At 38.3% G+C, this 23140-nt stretch overlaps 1 protein-coding gene across 2 annotated transcripts in view; it reads left to right on the forward strand.

Annotated features, from left to right (window-relative positions):
- The first annotated feature begins 797 nt into the window (after positions 1-797).
- The window catches only part of KHDRBS2 (KH RNA binding domain containing, signal transduction associated 2), a 133333-nt gene continuing 110990 nt past the window's right edge, over positions 798-23140 (forward strand). For both annotated transcript variants that reach the window (XR_008351021.1, XM_053458740.1), the window contains exon 1: positions 798-1469. Coding sequence is in view for 1 of the 2 variants with exons in the window: in XM_053458740.1 (XP_053314715.1) it covers positions 1379-1469 (91 nt within the window). In the remaining variant the exon portion in view is untranslated. The remainder of the gene's footprint in view (positions 1470-23140) is intronic.

Raw genomic sequence — 23140 nt, forward strand, 5'->3', positions numbered from 1 at the left:
GTTTATTTGGGCTTTGTTTGTAATCCTAGAATGATGGTAGAAAAATGAATGGACATCCTATCCTACCCCTGTCAAGAGAGATGATTCTAATTTAACCACAAGAAGCAATATGCTGGAAAGTTTAGAGAATTGGGAACGCTACTAATTGTAGTATTTGGCCTCTGCCACTGCTGGCAATTCATACATTATTGAAATACATAGTACTATTCGTTGAGTTGCACAGATGAAATCTTCGTCTCTTGTCCATCCCATTAATAACAGAGGCAATTAGCCACGTGAAAGCACACAGATCTTAATAATTATACACACATAATAAGTAGCATTACTAATTAATAAGGCCAGGTTAAAAACGAATCTTGAATTTTCACTGGACTAGCCCATGTGGACTGTCAAAACAATGCAAATGCTACACCAGTCCGTCTAATAAGTAAACAGGCATTGTATACAGATTTTACTTAACATCGGATGTATAATGATCCCCTTTTGTTTCTATAGGCATATGCAGGCAGGCTCCACGACTTAAGCCCTTATACTCTCTGGCCATATAAATGCACCTTACAGAAGACACTCACTGTTCTGTGCTTTGTTTTAAACTATACACTGCACTGATATTCTCCATAGGGCTCTGTCTTGTAGAAAACAAAGGGAAAACAAAATCAATATTGCAGGCTTGAAGATCAATACATTTCATCCATCTTATTATTTTTATTTATTTGTTATTAAACATGTGCTCTATTTTTCCTGTCTGATGTGTGCCAATAAAGAACTAGATACACACGTCCCTTTTCTGTTGTGTGTATCTGCGTGAGTGTGCGTGTGTGTCTCCTTGTAATCTACAGCCGTACCTGTGTGTACACGATCTATCGGTCACTATCCTCGCTGTCAGACAGCTATCTCCCTTTCTAAGCCACTTAGCGTTCCTTTCAGCACCCCGGACAGCTCCGGTACAACTGCTCATTCATTCCTGTCAATCCGAGAACGTGACGAGACAGCAGAACCAATACCAGAACACATTGTGCTCTGAAAAGCCAAAAAGAACCCCTCCAATTATTATAATAAGAGGCGGGACTCACTTATCTCTTACCTCCTCCATAGAACAGGCCGCTCACATTGCGTTGTAGCTGAATCTTTAAAGGAGGGGTGTAAAAAAAAAAAAAGAGGTAAAGAGGAGCAAAAGGAAGGGAAGTGCCAGATAGGCTGTGAGCATCTTGTGGGGTGTTGTGTATACCGTGCATCTTGGAGTGCGTACAGTTAAAGCGCCCGGTGCTGTGGCACTGGCATCTCTGTAGGCTGATCGAAGATCTTCAGGACTTCATAGACACAAGGACGCTCTAAGCTTCCCAAATTCACAGTGACGTTGTGCATTCTTAGCAGTGCTATGGAACAGGAGAAATATTTGCCAGAGCTGATGGCAGAGAAGGATAGCCTGGATCCATCTTTTGTTCATGCTATGCGCCTCTTGGCTGAAGGTAAGGATCCTCCACGTTAACCTGTGGTTGTTGCGTTTTAATCATATATAGTGCGCTTAGCCAGGGATAGATGCCTTGTCCCTTTCAGGGTGCCTGTGGCAAGGTGAGAAGATCTCCCAGAGTACAGGAATCTTCAGCAAAGATATACATATGTGTCAAATTCTGTGCATTAACAGATCGGTATTGATATAGAAATCACAGGGAACACAGAAGTTCCCAGCATTATCAAACAGCCTATGCAAACATACAACATCAGCTACACTAAATACAAATAAAGGAAACTGTTAGTTTTTGAAAGTAATGCATGTGTTTCCTTGTATTTGCCTCTATAGGAAAGAAATATTTAAAGTATAAAGTTGAAGGCTGCCTTTTATAGTGGTTTGCCTAAATCCTAACAACCCATGTAATAATTATTCATTTTTAGTTTTTGCATTTGATTCAAATTTGGCATAAAGCATTCTTCACAGGTGATTGCTGTATGTGTCAGTCATGCTTCCTTTTAGTTTCTACTTCTGGTCAGAAAGCTTGCTTTGATTTGAATACAATTATTTCCATTGTGGTTTCAGCTCTGGCAAATTGCTAAACATCTATTGGAAATGATTACTTTCTTGTCTTACCATATGCTACTTTTCACTAGGAGAATGCACTTGGATTCATTTCTGTTTTATATTTGACATTGAATGCACTTTATCAACCTGAAAATAGTTCAGTGTGTTTGGAATTTTTATGAGATTATGAGATTTTAAGTCAACAAGACTTTTGAGAACATCTGTCATGCTGCAACCTATAAAAGAGAAATTAGAAATATATGTGTTATCTTTTACTTTTGCAGAATAATGCATACATCTAATTATTTAACCATAGTGATGCCAGGGGCACCATATTCCATATGATTTGGAATACTGCAACTGTTATATTTCACTATAAAAATATTTCTTTGTGTAGGTGCTTCACTAGTATAATGAATACCATGCAACAATGTTTATATATATATATATAAGTCTATGGACCTTATTCCTGTTGTGGAGGTTGACAAAAACCATGCAGTTCGATCTCTTTCCAGCAGGGGGAGCATGTGTTATTTGTAGATATTGCATATACTTTATAGTCCATCTAAACAGGGGTATTATTCTTAACACAAATAAAACACCAACACTGCAACGAATAATGGAATAAGTCATGTAATATATACATAATTTGATGTCTTTGAATACCTATGCTAATTTTTTTTGTTTTACATTTTTAGTAAAAGTATTATTACAATATTGTACGGATGCATAACAAGTAATAGAGTGTCTTCTAATCAGTGTGTATATTTTTTCAATTATTTGTACTGCTTACAAAAGCAGAGCTGTAATTTGGAAACATCACAGATGCCTTCACAAGTAAAGGTTGCTGAATCATAGAAGAACAAAGACTGCAATATGTATAACAAAGATAGGCATGATTTCATTTTCAACAGTAGTGCTGGGTTTAGTGAAAACTGTGTTGATTTTGCCTTCTTTAACGCTTGGCAAAGTAGACAAAAGCACAGGCAACACAGATTTTCAAAATACTGAAATGTTGTGTCACTCTGGTGACCTGTGTTTCACTGGTACAACTGCAGTCTGCATTATTCACAATAAATGACAAGCAGCTCTCATATGATTGTGCTAATGAGGGTAATATTTAGAATGAATGCAATATGTTGTATTTTTGTCATGCTGGCTCTTCAGTTCAGTTGCATATAATATAGCTTGTAATACTTGATTTTAATGAAATATTGTATATTCAACCTTATTGTTAATTTCGGCATAGAGTGTATATACAAGGTAACGATAAGTACTGCTGGTAACAAAATATACAAAAAGTAATATTAGAGGCATTCGCAAGCATTTGTTTCACTCAACAAATAGCAACTAAAATGCAAAAATCTCTGCGTAGGACACTTGAGCTATAATGTTCTTGTGTCGCCATGTATGTGAAAACCTTAAAGTAGTAACAGTTGCCACTGTATATATATTGAACCATCATGAAAAAAATGACATTGTGTCATGATCAATGTTAGAACTTCTAATGCCCATTAGCAATATGCAAACTTTGCAAGGGTCACATCTGCACAATGTTCTTTTTTTCAAGCTGAAGGAAAACAAATAGGATGTATACCATGTAATATATATATATATATATATATATAGTTCAATGTATAGTTGAATTATAGTATATAGTTCAATTTATTATGGTACTTCATCCATATAGCTTTTATATTTGTGTTCATTGTATATTAACCAAATATTGACCCGACATATCTTTCTTTTTCTGGCTTTTCATGCACTGGAAGAAAAGAGTTACATAGTACTGTTTTTACAGTTGTAACATTTTCACCAGTTGAAGAGAATAGGGTTTAGTGGGACAAGTATTATAAACAAGAATGCTTCAGTCCTTTCGATTATATATATGAAGCAGAGCAGTGCAGCATAGCGGTCATTATGTTTGTTTTTTGTATTTTTGTCTTTTCTGTCTTGATTGGCTTCTGTAATAGGTAGCTATCCAGATTTTGATTAACTTCAGCTGCCATGGCTAGTCAGGGACTCGCACAGTTCATGGAATTCATATTTGAGTTACTGCTTGAGGGCTACATGTTGACTACTCACTGGTTTAGATTAGATTTTGTTTTTAGCCCTACATCAAGGCAGATGATCTTTTCAGAGCTATGTTCACTCCAAAGGAATATTTTGGACTAGAGACCTAAATTCCAATACATACAATTAAATAACATACTTTTTGTTGCCTAATTAATATGATAAATACAAAACTTTTGTTAACAATATAACAGTGAACTGTATCATGTATCCATATGCAGAACTACATAGATGTCCTACTATAAAATCAAATAATTAAGGGTTAGACTATTTAGTTTATAGAATACTAAGGCAGCAGAAAACCGAATAAAAACCATCCCCAATTTTTAGGCCAGCTTGATAGCCAGCAGATGCTACTTATAAAACCATAGGCAAGAATGAACATAGCTACTGTTATACTACATAGGGATGGGTAGGAATGCATCAGTGCTACAAATGCTCAGATAAATAGAGAAATACCAGTCTACTTGTTCCCAGGCTGGGAAATATCCTAGTCCTGACTCTAAAACATGACTGTATCTTGGAGGTAAACACCTAAAAACCCAATTCTCAGGTTGTTGCTGAATTATATGCTTTATACTTTTGCATTTTGTTATGATGCAGGATCAGTAGATGAAATGTGCAGCCTCAAATCATGATTGTGGCTACATATTCAAAGTAACGAACAAAGTCAGATTACTTAAAATGTTTTACATCAGACTACATGATTTATTGTAGACCAATAGCACCCTTAGTAATAGCACCCTTATACTTAAATAATATGTAGATCACCTTTTCAGATATCAACTTAAAAATAGAAAAATACAATTTAAATACAATAAAAAAGTTATCTTGAAAATAAAATGACCGATGCTAAGACTACATGCACATTACATACTGGTTAATTTTCACGGAATACTTTCTTTTTGGATATTTTTTGCTGAACAACATTTATTAACTTCGCTAAACAGATCAAGTCTTTATGAAGTTATTCTTGGAAATCTCCTGTTGTTTGTAATAGAATTGCAGCCACCCACATATCCGCTTTCTTGCAGAGTATCTGATGCATTTATTATCATCTTTATTTATTTTGTAATTATGTGTTCATTAATACTGTTCAATAATTGTTTGCTCAACTGTTCCATAATATAGACACTAAAAGAACATTGTTATGTCTACAAAAGTCTACATTTTCCCACGCAAATCTTCCACCAAATTTATGTTAATATAAAGAGGAGTACTGTTGAATGATCCAAAGGAACTGTTATTTTCTAGCTTGGTTTAAGTACTGAAGACTATCAAATTACTATCCACCTAAAAGAGCCCTGAACTTCCTATTGTATTTTACTTTTTTTCCCAATTTCTCCCCTAACTTTATATTCTCATTATACCCATACCTTCATATTGCCTGTACACAACTTTATTGTTAAGAATTTGTATGGAGACATAGAGGAGTGCATTCAGGGTCAAGCTCAAAAAAACTATGGCATGAGTACTTTGTTATCAGTTGGTTGATGTCAGTGGCCTGGCTTGTGGCTCTCCTCTACTTTTTACAGTTTTTTGCAGGGTGGGTTTTGAGTAAGAAAAAGTTTTTCAGCGGACACTGTGTAGCATGGTTACTTTGTTTGGTGGATGGAATTACATTAATGTACCTTATTATGCAGCTCCAGAGTGCACTAAATTTCACTTGACTAAATTTAAAAAACGTTATGGACTGCCTAACAAGAGCCAGTTACTCTTTGTTTCCTTCACTAGAAAAGTAGTCTAAAAAAAAAAAATGGTGGGAGATTGCAGAAGTATGTGGAATGCAACAGAGACCCGAGTAGGTTAGAATGCATAAAGTCCCAAGTCCCAATTGCAGTCCCGGGCGCCGGGCAGGCAGCGGGGTTAGGATACAGATCCCCCGCAGCGGTGCAGGGGACCTGCATCCTACTCCCCGATACGCTCAGACAGCCTCCCCTGCCAGCACTTCCCACGGGGGGGGTGCCGGCACGGGAGGTTGTCTAAGCGCATCGTGCGGACCGTCCGCACGATGCGTTTTACCTCTGCCCACCCCCGACTTACCGGAGCAGACTCCCGGGTGTCTTGCGGGGCCGGCGGGGGACATCTACGCAATACGCGTATGCAACTTCCGGTGCCGGTACCGGAAGTTGCATACGCGTATTGCGTAGATGTCCCCCGCCGGCCCCGCAAGACACCCGGGAGTCTGCTCCGGTAAGTCGGGGGTGGGCAGAGGTAAAACGCATCGTGCGGACGGTCCGCACGATGCGCTTAGACAACCTCCCGTGCCGGCACCCCCCCCCGTGGGAAGTGCTGGCAGGGGAGGCTGTCTGAGCGTATCGGGGAGTAGGATGCAGGTCCCCTGCACCGCTGCGGGGGATCTGTATCCTCGAGGAGGGGGGGGCAGAGGAGGACAGTGGCAGCATATCTCGGGGGGGGGGGAGGAGGACAGTGGTAGCATATCTCGGGGAGGGAGGACAGTGGTAGCGTATCTCGGGGGGGCGGAGGACAGTGGCAGCATATCTCGGGGGGGAGGAGGACAGTGGCAGCATATCTCGGGGGGGGGCAGAGTGGCAGCATGTTTTTTTTGGTGCTTTTTTAAAGAAAAAAACTTTTTCTTTAAAAAAGCACCAAACTTTTAGGGTGCGGCCTATATACGGGGGCGGCCTATATCCGAGCCAATACGGTAATTGGTGATAATTTTATAGTGGCGTGGACAAGTAAACAAAACTTAGAATGATTGATCACTTGATGCAATTGATTATTGTATTTAAACAATGTTGGAAAAAGTGAAAATTAACATTTTAAAATTGCGAGAGGATCTTGTTCTATTTAAAGACACAAAGGCGTTTTTTTGAACAGGAGAAAATAGCAGGGAGAAAATATAATAGGATTGAAGACATGACAGAAAGAAAACAAATTTTTACATGATAAACAAGATTATGTCAATTTTACAGTGTATAATTTGAAGAATCTATACAAAAGAAATCCATTAAAAAAAAGTTTACATCTAAGATTCCATGCATGTTTTGAGACAATTGGATCAGGTTAAATGGGAACCTCAGCATAGTTGGCTAACGCTTGATATTTATTATTTGTATTTGTTTCTATACCAAATGACCTATGTATGAAAGCGCTTTCCTTTATTTGTTCTTTTGGATTTTTTTATGTATTCAGTAGATATTTAATGTTCGATGTTTCTATCTCCAGTGGCAAGGTACAGCCATTGTGTTGTTTTATGAGGTTGTGGGAGTAGGGGCACATATTTGGGCCTAGAAATCCATTTAGCGATAAGGTGGTGGTCTCATGTCGACAATTTTTGGATGGTTTGTTGGTCATATGGTAAGGAGACCTAAATGTGATTTTAATTTAATCTTTATTTTAAACTTTAATTCATCAAATCATATTTTTGGAATTGAAATTGGAATAAATTCAACACAGTATAGGGATAATATGATTCTACAGGCCCAGTCTAGCCCATCCTAAACACACTTTCACGCAATTTCCAAGGGGGGGTTTATCCAAATGAGATACAGTTACTCTGCAGTAGAGGCGTATGACAAAAAGGCAGAAAAGGTTAAAATTAAACTCCTTAATATAGAAACCATCTCAAAGGGGTATGTAATGGCTAGGAAGCTGGATATAAGGGTATTGGTATCTGATAAAACGAATAAATAGAATAAAATGGACGATAGACCAGTTTTTGAATCCCAGTTTAATAAGCAATCAAATAAAATAAATGACATTATTAAGTAGCATCTCCCAGTGATGATATTTATAAAATATTTCTTGAACAAAAGGTAGATAATTGGGGTTGCTGTTGTCTCCAAGCCATTCTTCTACAAAAGACAGAAACAGAGTGAAACTTGGTTTCATTGTAAAAATACTTTGAAATATGTTGGTAGATGTAAGTATTGTGATTATGTTCTTAAAATTCATGTATACACAAAACATAATTCCCTATAGCTTAATTTAATAATTACAATACAACTCATGTAGTTTTTTTGATTACTTGCATAAAGTGCTATACATAAAATGTATGATAAACTAAAAGACCTTTAAAGGAGCATTTTAGGGAACACTTTAGATGATATTGAGGGTGGTGAACAAAAGTCCCCAATCAATAGACATTTTCAACAATGTGGAAGAGGTTAAAGTATCTCAATTTTTGAATTAAAATAAAAGCAAATAAATTAATATTATTAAACAATACAAAACAATAGGTTTAGCTATTTTTTTCTCTGTGATTTGTAAAGCTTATGGTAGTAGAGTTAATAAACCTGAGTCTTTATTCTTTACTGTTCCCTCAACAGTTGCAATTACAACTGAAGTGATTAACAGTATGTTCGAAACAAAGTATTGTGTAACAATTTAAATGAAATCATCATGTTAGATTGTGAATGCACCTTACTTCTTTTTGAGGTTTAATGCCCCATTAGTACAATTATCTATTTTTTGTTTTTAAACTGTTTTTGAGCTATCTGACACAGAGCATTACGTTGAATTCATATTTATGGGTTAACATATATGACCCCCCAGGTTCAGCAGGGGTTAATGTAATTAGGCTTTTCACAATAAAGGGTGTGTTGGGAAGTATGAGTACTTACCTATGATTAAGCCAGTCAGGGTGAAATGCATAAGGTGGCTACATTTGCTTTGTATTCTCTCCACTGTGCGAATTGTTAAGGATTTATAATAAACATGGATTTTTTATGCACCGTATTGGCTCAATTATCGGCTGCACCCGATTATAGGCTGCACCCTTAAAGTTTGGTGCCATTTTAAAGAAAAAGTTATTTTTAAAGAAAAAATACACATTAGTGGAATGGTAAAACGGTATTTTACCTAATGAACAGGAATACATGTATTTTAACATTTTTGGTATCTATTATGCAGTTAGTCAGCATATGTTATATACAAACAAAAATTTGGAAAACCAAAAGCCATTTTAAGGTCTCCCCCTTAAATCATAATGCACCTTACTTATAGATGTGCCCCTCTGCTCCCCAGATATGCCACTCTGCCCCACAGATATGCCACTCTGCCCCCCAGATATGCCACTCTGCTCCCCAGATATGCTTTATACCCCCTCGATATGTTTTATGCCCCCCTAGATATTCCACTCAGCTCCCGAGATATGCTTTTTGCCCCCCTGATATGCTTTATGCGAGAGAGGAGGATACAGGTCCTGTGCAGCGCTGCAGGAAATCCTCCTCTCTGGCAGCCAGTCAACGTATGCGCGATGCGCTCAGACAACCCCTGCTGCTGCCGGAACTTCCGTTGGGGCTTCTATGGTGGTGCACCGGAAGGTCAGTTAATACCGGCGCTCCTTCATAGAAGCCCTGGCAGAAGTGCCAGCAGCAGCAGGGGTTGTCTGCATAACACAGACGTCCACCGGAGCTGCAGCAGGGGACCTGGATCCTAACCCTGCTGCTAGCCCGCAGCAGGGCTAAATTAAAAATAAAATAAAAAAACATCTGCCTGCATGTCCCAGGCGTCGGCAATAGGAATTGCGCATCCCTGCACTAGACTATAGGCCTATAATCGGGTCAATACGGTATATAAGATCCTCTTTTCTGTGAAGTGCAGAAGACCACCAAAGAGTGTACTTTTTTCACACCACTCTAAATGTTTAAGAGCTTTTATTTTTCTTTCAGTACATTTTTTATATTAACAATGAAATATATTGTTAGAGTTGAGAGATATAAATTGAGAGAACATGTAAACGCCACTGTGCATGACACTTGGCCATACTTTTTTATTGTAGCTCCTGTTTCTGATTGCAAGAGATGTAGCAAAACCCAAACAAATACAAATAATACAATCACAAACATGACCAGTCTAGTAAGAATACAGTGGAATATATGTGATTGTATACAAATAATACAATCACATATATTCCACTGTATTCTTACTAGACTGATCATGTTTACATTCTCAAATATTGCACCAAGGTATTTATTCCGGCATAGATACAAGCTAAATAAAAAAGCAGTTTGGAACATCATAAATATGTATATATTAGTTAATTACAATATGGAAATTCAAGACAGAGTGAGCAAGAGTTATTGTAGAAAATCACAACAGAGAATGTGCAGTAGGCATAATTTGGCTTAATCTATGTATTGTGAATTTTGTTGATATAGATTATTTCTAAAATGCAAGTGGTTGCAAAATTACTTATGTATTTTAGAGTATTGGTTACTAACAGTGGCGACTCTAGAAACAATATATAGGGGGGGCACACAAGATACCACAGTCAAACTGGGGGGGGGCATTCATAATTTCCAAAAGTAATGTGCTATGGAATTATACTTTTGTTATTGGGCTAAAATAATACTTGATCATTCAACATGGGAAGCCTGAAGCCACAATTGAGTGCGACTAATCCTTGAAATAAATATTATAACACAATAAATAACTTTTCCACTAAATGATTTCAGGGCCTTGAACGTTTTGTCCCCTGAAGTCACTACAACTTCAGGAGGGCATTTTATCTCTGGATAAATATAAATTAAATAATTCCTACTGTAAGTTAAGTGCCAGGAACAGATGACCAAAGACACACCAACACAGGCTCTGTCACACCAACACCCAGACACACACACACCAGGACAGGCTCTGTCACACCAACACCCAGACACACACACCAGGACAGGCTCTGCCACACCGACAACCAAACATACACACACACCAGGACAGGCTCTGCCACACCCACATCCAAACACACACACACCAGGACAGGCTCTGACACACTGACACCCAAACACAGATCCTAGGACAGGCTCTGCCACACTGACAACTGAACACACACACCAGGACAGGCTCTGCCACACCAACACCCAAACACACACTAGGACAGGCTCTGCCACACCAACACCTATACACACACACCCGAGGACAGGCTCTGCTACACTGATAACTAAAAACACCCAAACAGGAAACTCTCAAAAAAAAATTACTTGCAAAAGCACTAAAACTGATTTCCCTACTTAAAAAAGACTATGGTCCTCCGGCATTAAAAAAAATGGGAGAATGATTTAGGAAGACTAATAATGGAAGAGGAATGGAATAAAGCACTGAATTTAACATATAAAGATATCCATTGTTTAAACCTGAACGAGTTGCAATACAAAGTAATGAACCGCTGGTACCTTGTGCCAACAATATTAACGAAAATTTCTTCTAAGAATATATCTAATTGTTGGAGATGTGGTTGCACTAAAGGTGATTTTATTCATATATGGTGGAATTGCCTTCCACTAAAGAAAGTTTTATTTGGCATCCATTGGAATCTGACTCCAGACAGAGCTTTATTGCACCTACACCTTCCTAAAGTGTCTACTCAAGAAAGGAAATTTTTATTACACCTGCTGACTGCTATTAAAATAACAATAGCTAGAAATTGGAGATCGTCAGAACCAATTCTTTGGGAAAAAATTAAAATTCAGCTTTTATATCAATGCCATATGGAGAAACTGATCCTTTCCCAAGAAAGAAGAACTTATGTATATCAAAAACATTGGGAAAAATGGATCAAAATACTCCAAGAGGGAAAATTAGATTGATAATATGTTCAGTCCTTGGTATTCTATAGTTTTTAGCCAGAAATATTTTGTAATACTATCTTAATTGCTACATAATTGTCTTAATATATCTAATGATATTTACTCTATTTATTCTAGTATTATATCTTAATTATTTAGATACATAAGTACCGGATCCAATATATGTCTTGTTTTGTATATGTAAAGTCCTTTTTTTGTCTTTTTCTTTTATACGGTAATATACGTGTCAATTATTGTAATTTTGTTTAAAGTTTTTTGTTGTGTGTTTTAAAAAACAATAATAAAAAAAATAAAAAAAAAAACAAAAAAAAAAACACCCAAACAGCAGGACACAATCTTCGTCACAGACGTCTATATCAGGATGGATTTTTCACACTGCATTGTCGTTTATACCCCCCTTAGTGTTTTCACCCCTTGTGTATTGATGCCCCTGCTGCCCATATATATTAATATTAGCCCCAGTTGCCGATAGCAGGTATAGATCAACACATTAACACACAAACCAAGCTTTACATGTATAGATCAACTGATATTCACTTGTGATCTCAGCACTGAAGGTATATATCAAATAAACAGAATCAGACATACAAATCCTGTATTTGCAGGTATACAATAGTATATGAAACGTAGCATTGCAGGTATAGATCAAATAAATACATGGAAACAGCATTGCAGGTATTAATCAACTGAATAAGACATACAAACACTGTATTTGCAGGTATACATAAATAATGTATGGAAATATATAGATATGGCTCTTCAGAATAACGCAAAAACCCAGCTTTGCAGGTATAGATCAACTGGAATTCACATAAAACCACGTCATTAAAAGGTATATTTAAAACCCCACACTGCCCACACAGTAATCACACTCCTATCATACCCAGATGTATTGCACTAACAGATGTGTCGTGAAAAGTGCAGGTATCACAAAGCGCTCACTGACCTCCAAATCAGGATAATAAATGCAATACTTTATTAATCTCTCATGCATAACATAGAATGAAACATCAATATATTACCAGATATTGTAGCATCACTCTCGTTGGAGGGACTCAACGGGAGGAACAACCTTTCTGGTGCATCACAGGCGAAAGCGCGTCCGCTTCAGCAGCCTGGAAAGTTTCCCTGTCCCCCCCCTTGAATCCCTGCTTCTTATAACATAGTTGTTTACCAAACAATACTGGCATATATCCAGGATTACTTTCGCAACCGCTTCCTGCCGCGTCCTTCTCACTTTTGGCAAAAATAACTCCTTCAGTACTTTTCCAGTCATGAAAGAACGAGACCACATTACTTAACCCTTTCACTCCTCAAGCTCGTCTCATTCGTATCACACCAGGCAATCAGTAAATGCTGGTACCTAGGCATGATGGGACTGTGCTTGCTGTGATTGCTGTTAGCAATCACACTCCTATCATGCCAGGTCAGCCAGTACATGATGGTACAGGGTGGCTGTAAGTGATGTGTAGACCCCATACTGCTGGCAGCATCAATACACAAGGGGGCAGCTAGCTAGGTTTCAGCATGTACTGGCTGACTTGGCATTATAGGAGTGTGATTGCTAACAGCAATCAAAGTCCCATCATGCCTAGGTTCCAGCACTTACACATCCAACCAGTAAATGCTGGAACCTAGGCATGATGGGACTGTGATTGCTGTTAGCAATCACACTCCTATCATGCCAAGTCAGCCAGTACATGCTGGTAAAGGGTGGCTGTAAGTGATGTGCAGGCCCCATACTGCTGGCAGCATCAATACACAAGGGGGGCAGCTAACTAGGTTTCAGCAGGTACTGGCTGACTTGGCATGATAGGAGTGTGATTGCTAACAGCAATCAAAGTCCCATCATGCCTAGGTTCCAGCACTTACACATCCAACCAGTAAATGCTGGAACCTAGGCATCATGGGACTGTGATTGCTGTTAGCTGTTAGCAATCACACTCCTATCATGCCAAGTCAGCCAGTACATGCTGGTACAAGGTGGCTGTAAGTGATGTGCAGACCCCATACTGCTGGCAGCATCAATACACAAGGGGGGCAGCTAGCTAGGTTTCAGCATGTATTGGCTGACTTGGCATGACAGGAGTGTGATTGCTAACAGCAATCACAGTCCCATCATGCCTAGGTTCCAGCACTAACACATCCATGCCATCACACACACACTCATTCATTCATATACTCATTCATTCACAGATTCATTCCCTCAATCACGCATACTCATTCAAACACCCTCCCCACCCCCTTACCTGCACTGCAGCTCCTCGCGGCCTCCCTCTGCGTTCTCTGCTAGCTTCCGCTTCCTCTATGCAGTACAGAAGACCCTCCCACAGGTAAGTAGCAGGGCTCGAGGTGCGGCCCGCGTAAGATCGGTTGCCCTGGCTGCCAATCTTACGCGGGCCGCACCTTCTCTCTCTGCTCCGCATTAAAAAAATTAATTAATTTAAAAAAAAAAGACGGGATTTAAAGTCGCATTGCGACTTTATTCCAAATTCGGCAGCGACGCCACTGGTTACTAATAAGATTATATTACAATATTGTATAGATTACAATAAATAATACATATATTTGTAGCTCTCTAGGGATTTTCGGATCAACTTTCCATGAAATAAATCCTTAGAGGACTGTAAAGGACTGTAACACAGGTGCTCACTGGACCAGTAGAAGGACATGTGGGCTCTTGTTCAGGCTGCTGGTCAGAAGGATCTTCAGTATTCTACTGTAATAGTACATATACTGAGGTGCACTAGCTAGCAGAATAGAATATTAAATACAACTGTAAAGTAGACCAAATTGTACTAGTTTAGTCACTACCAAAATTTACAGATCCATACTATAATCAGTGGACAGAGCCACTCTCGACACACACAGCGTTCTGTTTATTTTTGGTTAGATAGTTCATTGGACCATCATTGGGAGGGGTATATATAGATTGAAACTCTCTGTTTAAGAACCATACTGGAATGTTTGGCCTGGAAATAACTGCCCCCCTCAATGGCTGATGTCAGATGCACAGGGGATGAATTACATTGTACATATTCATCCAATTCAATTGATACAAATATGGCACATACAAATATCTATAAGGTGAGCGACATGAGAAACAAATGATCCTAAGGTAGAACTAAAAGGTTATTAAATGTGATAGTCAAACATAAGACAAAGGGGAAATTATATAATCAGGGTCACATTATATAATTGCATTTTTCATTTGTGTGTTTTTAACATCCAGGGGGAGGATGGCTAGATAACAGGACAGATCGGTATATACTGCACTGCTTTCATAAATATAACATTAGTTTGTGCAATGGGTGGTTAGGGGGGGTAAGCAGGAAGCAGCTTCATTTTTTGTTCCAAAGGTGCCATGTTCTCTGTATTTAGCCTGAGGTAGTTAACATATGATCACCGAAATAAAATTGAACACCTATAGAGCAGAATATTAGTATTATTTTCAAAATAAGATTGATTATAATAGGCTGATTATATATATATATATATATATATATATATATATATATATATATATATATATATATATAAAAATATATTACATAAACATTTTTTTTCCAAAGTAATTGTTAAAACATAAAAGTTTGTATCATTTAGAATTTCTCACCTGAACGATTATCATGTGATGCAAAAGAAGTACTGGTAGGTTGTTGCCATAAAAACGGAAAAAGCCTCTATTGCTTATGTGAATAAACCTTCAGATTAAATTATGTAATAAAAGATCTGCTAAGGTTTAGTTGGATAACATACTAGATTGCACGTAGAGTGCAGTTAATATTTTGTCTAAGTAGAACATTTTATTGCGTATTGTAATGTCTTATTGTACAATTATGTTATATGATGTGATATATGATAATTCAAGTAATGTTATATAAGCGTATATATAGATATATAATGCACTCATGCCCTATTTCCATTGCTAATATTTTTGAATGTTTAATTGTGCATTCTTTATACATGAACTATAACACACAATCCTCTTTAAAAAAAATACCTTATATCATTGGCAATAGGCTAAGCATACAGATGGATAGTTATTAATGGATTGATTCTCTGTTGGTTGCAGCTAGATCATTAAACTGCTGCCTGGTGAGGAGTTTTTAGATTCTGAAGACATCATTAATAAAAACTGCTGCTCTCCAAATGTACAACAGATAAAGCAATGTGTAAACTAAACTGAATAAACTAACAATTCGAATGTTTGTGCTCAAAGCCAACACAGCAAGAGATACTTTTTTATTTTTTCATGTGTAGTTAATTATCAAAATTTCAAATTTGGGGAAATTGCGCAATTTACTATAATTACTAAAGTGCTATAATAATACATTATATGATATATGACAAGTTTTCCGTTTTGTTTCTCGTGCATTCATTTTCGTACAAGGAATTTAATTACCTGCCCTTTCAGTTCGGACGACACTCGGATGGCTTTTTCAATTCGGAAACAAAATTTACTTTCTCACACTCCTGCTCTTTGATGTTTTCTGGTATTCTCTTATTCTCTAAATCACACTGTCCCACATTCTTTCTCAATGCCTCCCTATCTCCCCTGCCCATTATCTTCTGTGCCCACCACTCTTCCGTGTCCCTGCAGCTCTGCTTCTTCTCTTGGCTCCTCTTGTTCTTCTGGCTTTCATTTTCTTTCTTCACTAACTTCTCCAGCAGGTCCAGGCGCTATATTAATTAGCATCAAAATACCTAGAGATAAGATGAGAAAAATAATATATCTGTTTTATATGACATGAGGAACCATCTTGCAGCTTCCCATAATTATGTCAATGAAAAAAATGTGAGACTGGAGAACACTAGACTATTATGACACATATTGCAATTATATTAAAATTGGGGAAAGTTTCTGTAGGGGAACAGCTTTACATAGACCCTCTATCATGTGTTGCCACTTCAGATGTGATACATGATAAATTTCTCATCTGTTGTTTTCATTTCATTGGGATTTTTAAGCAGTCTTGCAAATCACTGTACAGGTGTTGAAATCTGTTATTATGTTTCTGCAAATAATAGTAGAGCCACTTCAATAGGTGCTGGAAACTATTCATGTTTTGGATTTGGACATATCTATACTTTTTTATGCATTCTCACAATAAGTTCATTGTTGGTCGCCAGCATTCAAAGGGACATTTTAAAGTCCCAAAACAAAATACAGAATAAGTTATCATATATCAACAAAATATGCTGACACTGAAGAGGGGAATTTTAAAGTATTTACTTGATCATTGATACAAGTTTCATCATGGAAAAGTATGATAAATTATTTTAGTTAACATAACTGCACCTAGTTATCAAAATGGCAAAAAAAAAAACAGGCTGCACATACTACACCTTTTTTTGAACTCTAGAAAGCCACATACATTAAAAACTAAAAAGGATGGCATTCCCATCTACAAAATTAGTTTTACAGCGAGTGTTCCACAGAGGAACAGATACAACATATCTTATTCTTCTGTATGGGAAATGTTGTGTACACACTCATCTGTATTTTATATCACCAAGTGGTCACATGTGAAATTGCAAGTCAAATATGGCTGCTTGTACACAATTCTGAAATCAAAAGCCTGATAGAGGCAAAGCTTTCTGGCTGGTTAAAAAACTGTGACATTCTGTATACAGACTGGCTTCCAAAACCAGTAGTGTCCCCCCAGTACCAGACTGGAGATTAAAATTAGTTTTGGCACTTTAAGGTCAGTGGCTCATAAAATGATATACATGCGACAGTCTGCTGGGAATAAAAGCCACATATAACGGTCTTACATTTGACCGGGCATTCACATCTTCCATTTGGGGGAAAGGGAGTGCTTAGAAACTCAACTGTTTTGCAAAAGTGCTCTGAGAGGCCTGGTTCACATAGAAGTGGATGAAGAAATAAGACACGGGTAGAAGCAGGCGAAGAAAGAAAACAGAAGAACAACAAGATGAAAGAGAAAAAGTGAAGCTGTGGGAAAGGAGACAGGGACACAGAAGTGGTTGGTTTTTTATAAAACATTAAATATGTATTACATGTTTAATGTAGTTATTATACTTGCATATATTTTTGTTTCCCTACTCTCTGAGCAGGTTGATTTTACCCCCCCCCACACTCACACACAGACATTGTGCACAAAATTAGTAGTGAATATGGGTCCCAGGAGTACCCTGTTTTAAATTACTTGTTTAAAAACATTATTTGGTATTCCAGGGGTTTAATTTTAAAAAAAAATTCAGGCGAGGACATTCAAGTTCTGATTGAAACTTTTAGAGAATTTGTTTTGTGAGTTTTAACATGCAAGGGCATTCAACCTCTTCTGAGTATGGTCAGTTTAGTTAACCCTTAACTAGACTAAGCACTCAACTTCTTAGTGAATGAATGAAGCATTGAGTAAAAATCTCCACCTTTGCTTCAGAATTGTGGAAACATATAAACTAGGATTAAGCCCTTCTGTGGAATTGTTGAGGTCAAATTCATTGGTTTTACACAGCTTCATCTATGGACCAGTTGGGGAGGTCACATATCTTTATCATAACTTTCCTATTTCCACTATTGCTTTCTGTCTTAACATCATTTTACCCCGTGTGAGGGAGGTCCTGTGACGGCTGGGAGAGCTACCTTGACCAGACCTAGGACAGCAACCCATATAAATACACCACTTTCTCATTGAAGGGGCCCAGGAGACACTAAAACACCTACTTATCCTGATATTGAATATTGCGATTCCATTTACTGCTATTGCAACTTGTATTTTTTATATTTGTTGTGGACAACTCTTTTTAGTACACATATTAAACTGTAAATCAAGGGAGTATGCCACAGATATTATGTGTCTCATTTTATTTATAAAGAACATCGAAGATATGGATGCTGATGATCATTCTTCTATTATGAGAATCTATGGGGAAAGTAACACCTTTCAGATCACAGTAGTTTTAATAAAATTTGTAGGTTAAAGCACTACTATGTTAAAATTCTTCATGAAACAGTTGGGCATTGAGTATCCAGATTAAAGTCACACATTTTAGACAGTGAACTCTTTTATGGCCTTTAAAAATGTAAAGCGTATTCATTTTTCTGATCTACATTGCTGTGTACAGTAAGGGTTTAAATGAGAAACCTATGTTGTCTGCTTCTTTCATCTTTGCTGAACTAGGAAGTGGTAGATCTCCTGAAGATGATTTGCAGTACAGCGAGCTGGCAAGTTCTTCCAAATTATAAATAGAAAAGAGTGGAAACGGTTATATGTGTTTAAGAAGTTATTGTGGTACAAAAAAGATAGTGAGGGCTGCCTTAACAGAAGTGCAACTAATCCACAGGCAAAACTGTCACTACCTTAAGTTAATACAGTTTCCACCAGTTAATCAATGTTTACCTGCTATGATTATTGATTTTTTATTATATTAAAAGCAGAAGAATATATCATGTAAACTGTAATATTACATGTAACATGCTATGTAATTCATATTTAAGTGGTATAAATCTTGTTACAGGCTAAATTATTTTTATAGTTTCGAAATAATGATGACAAACTTGACAGTAAACTTATCTTGTAAAATAAAAATAAGGTTTTCACTTATCTATCACACTAAAACGATAAATTAGTAAGATGTGAGAAATTCGTGTGCATTGTGCATGAAATCAGGTTTAATATATTCTTCCTGGAAGTCCATAATATGACCTTTTTGGATGTTCCATAGTGATCAATGTGCTAGAAGAAGCTAACAAGTTCTTATGTTATTGCATTACTGAATGCCTTAGTCATAAACCCTTAGGGGGCCATTCAAAGGATAGTCACTGGATACACTGGACTATACTATTTGTATTTGATATTGAATTTTCTTTTTCAGGGGACTCCAATTTGAACTAATATTAATTTCATTTTGCACATTTTGCAACCAATGGTGCTAAACTAAGAGTATAAGACAACTTTAACTACTAGTTACAAATCAAATATATTGTCAACAAGCAAATATGTAACAGTCTTCAAATTATAATTCTGCATTACAATTTACAAACAATAAGCTGGTAGGAAAAATAAAACCTTTTTCCTACCAGATATTGGTGCTTTTAAAGGGTGAACCTATCATGTATTGTTTCTCAGTTCTTTGTCAATTCCAAAATGGAATTGTCTGAACTGCCTTTTGTAATTCCTTTTGCGAAATGATTGTAATGCCTTTTGTCACAGAACAGTATGTTATACTCAATGGAAGACTAATTAAGAATTGCTATAGGAATACAAATGGCCTTCTCAATAGCCCTCATGTGCATTTGGGATTTTTTTTTCACGAATTTGAGCCTTGAAGAAATGATAGATAGTTCTAGCTATTTCACTTATCTATCTTAATGTATGTATTAACAGAGCTTAAACTGTTTTAACAGATGTCCTCTCCTTATCCCTCACAATGCTTTCAGCCAGGCATATTCCTAGCCTAAGCCTAGGGCAGTAGGTCTCATCGTGGCCGGGCCCTCTATGGGCAAGCATCCTCCATGGTACTCTGCTGCAAGGGAAATCACTGATCTCCAAAACTGGTTGGTTTACACTATAGAGGACTGCGTCTTGCCAGCATAGCATCCGTAGTATTCTATACTCAACTCCATGCATCCATAAGGTGGACAACACTGATATAACAGCAGTAAGCTAATCCTTATAATTTAGCCAAGGTTTGTTTTACTGCTGAGATGTGTCTTGGCTTCCAAGCAAACTAACAAAATGGCAGACTGATTTTGTGTGCTTCACAGTTTGTAATAGGAAACATACCTCGTGTCACCTCTAGCAAAGTGGACCATCCTTGACTATTCGCTAGAATTGTGTATGCAATTTTATTGGAAAAGGGAATCCATATGAACCCACTGCCCAGCACTGTGCAGACCTGTGCAAGGATCTGCAAGCAGGGAGTGACCGCCATTGTTTTACTTTTATATCAGACCCCTCCACCCCATGGTGCACTACTATGTTGTGTCATCTTCCTACTTGTGAATACTGTAGCTGAGTTTTAAAGTATTCACTTGGTCAATTTAAATAAATTTCCATTTCAGGTGTCATATTCTTTACATTTATTAGTATCATCAGTGTCCAAAAAAACGAATTAAAGGTAATATACTTAGAGTAAACATGTATCATTGTGGAAAAGTGTGATAAAGTATTTTAGATTAACTGCATCTAGTTATAACATGCAAAAAACACTTAACAAGCTCCAGCCTGCTCTTGTGATCCCTCTGCAAAGTGATGACGTGCACCATATACAATATGTTGGCGGATGCCTGCTTTGAGGCATTCAGCCACACTGAAATTCTATCTCAGGAGTCATTGCTCCCAAGTTCCCAAGAGGGGATGTGTAGGTTGAATACAGGTACTACATTCAATCATTACATTACATTTATTACATTACATTACATTTATTAATAAAGCGAAGGGGGCGGGTAGCAGTGTATTTGGATAGGAGGATAGAGGTGTAAGGGGGTGCAGAGTTGTTGAGGGCTCTAGTCAATGTTAAAAAAATAAATAAAAATGTGGTAACAGGTAAAATTCTCCAGTGATGTCACCATCAGGGGAACCATCCAGATCCAAGAAAATGTATTAGAAAAAAAAACAAAAAAAATTTTTTTTTGTGAGCAAGTCCTAAAACTAGTACTGGAAACACCCATGGAGTGTGTAATTTTCAAGAATGTAAATGTTTATTAGGATAAATTAATTGGCCTTCTTCAAAGATGTCCCAAATAGGACATGGGGGCATGATGACCAGATGTCAAACTTCCAATTTGAAAAACTGAATTAGTCATGTACAGTGGGACCCGCTCCAATGACCTCCTCGACCCGCCACCAATCTTCTGAGGTAGCCGGTACAAGCTGCCTACCCGCTGCCTTGCTGACCGTGAGGCAAATGGTGAGGCAGACTGCGTGGCAGACCGCGCGCCTCCCTGGCTGAACACGATGATGGCGCACATATATGACCTCTGGCGACTTCTATTGCCTCGTTCTCGCTCCTGGTTGCCTATATTAGCTCTGCACCTTCACTCTCTCAGTACCCTTGGTTATTTTAAGTGCGTGCCTTTGCTTCTGCTTTATTTTCATGTGGTTAACCCATTGTGACCCGGCTTGCCCTTGACTTCGCTTGTTTGTTCCTGATTAGGCTCCACTCCTGTTCCTGTTGATCCCCGATGTTGATACCAATTGGGGATTAATCTAGCCTTGGTGCAGTATTAATCTAAATTTTATTAAAGACAGGAGGCGAGTATTTTGCATAACCTTCTTTACTGAATAACCTCCAGCAGCAAAGGAGTTAACAACCATCATAAAAGAACCAATCAAAACAGACATGACTCTATATCAGTCCCAACATCTAGCAACTCCTCCTCTTCTTTGCGGTGATGCCGAACAGGAAGGGCAAACCACCGAACAGCCGGAGATAGGAACAGAAACCGCAGAACCAACAGGAAATCCGCCGGTAAACAGGACCTTGGATCCGGGATACTCAAAGAGTAGCAGAACGGCCTGAAAAATAGAAGCAAAGTGACAATACCAGGCACAAAAGAGACATCCCCAACAGAACTGTAAAACATAGCGGAGCAGGGACAACTCTAGACATATCCCCCCAAAACAAATAGGGAGGGCATAGAAAGGGGGGGAAAATACTCGCCTCCTGTCTTTAATAAAATTTAGATTAATACTGCACCAAGGCTAGATTAATCCCCAATTTTACAGCAAGACAGGAGGCTTCATATTTTGCAATTTTAACGCCGCAACAGAGCGCAGGAAGCATGCGGTTGAGGGCGAAAATAAAAGGTACGAAAAGTGGACTCCCGGGACCAATCTGCAGCCGAAAGGACATCGGCCAGAGAACTCCCGAGAGACAAAGCCGCCGAGGCGGCTGCGCCCCGAACCGAATGAGCCCCAAACGAAGGCTCAACTCCAGCCAGGCCAAGGATCCATCTAATCCACCTGGCCAAAGTCGGAGCAGATACAGGACGAAACGGACGGACATAGGAAATAAAAAGCGGACCCGAGGAAGAGCAACGAAAGGGTCGAGACGCGCAAAGGTAAGCCTTAACAGACTGAGCAACGCAAAGTCTAGGTCTATCGGGGAAGTAAGGGTACGAAACAGAGACCGAATTAGACTTAGTTCGACGCGAAACAGAGACGGAAACACCGACTGGCGAAAAGGAAAAAGAGTCAACGTCAAAAGCCCGGATATCGGAAACCCGACGAAAGGAAACCAGACATAACAACAGAGCCGTCTTAGCGGAAAGCTGACGTAAAGACAAACAGGAATTATCCGGCCATGTCTCAAGGAAGTCCAGGACACTCGAGACATCCCAAAAGGCGGAATAGCGCGCCGAAGGGGGGCGAGAAATACGGATCCCTCGGAGGAGGCGACACACAGAGGGATCCTTACCGACGCCGAGACCAGCAACGGGAACGTGGGCTGCAGAGATAGCCGACCGGAACAAATTAATGGACCGGTAAGACTTTCCCTGAGAATAAAGGTGCGCAAAAAAGTTAAGTACAGC

This window comes from Spea bombifrons, chromosome 3 (assembly GCF_027358695.1).
Source record: "Spea bombifrons isolate aSpeBom1 chromosome 3, aSpeBom1.2.pri, whole genome shotgun sequence".
Classification (NCBI taxonomy): Eukaryota; Metazoa; Chordata; class Amphibia; order Anura; family Pelobatidae; genus Spea; species Spea bombifrons.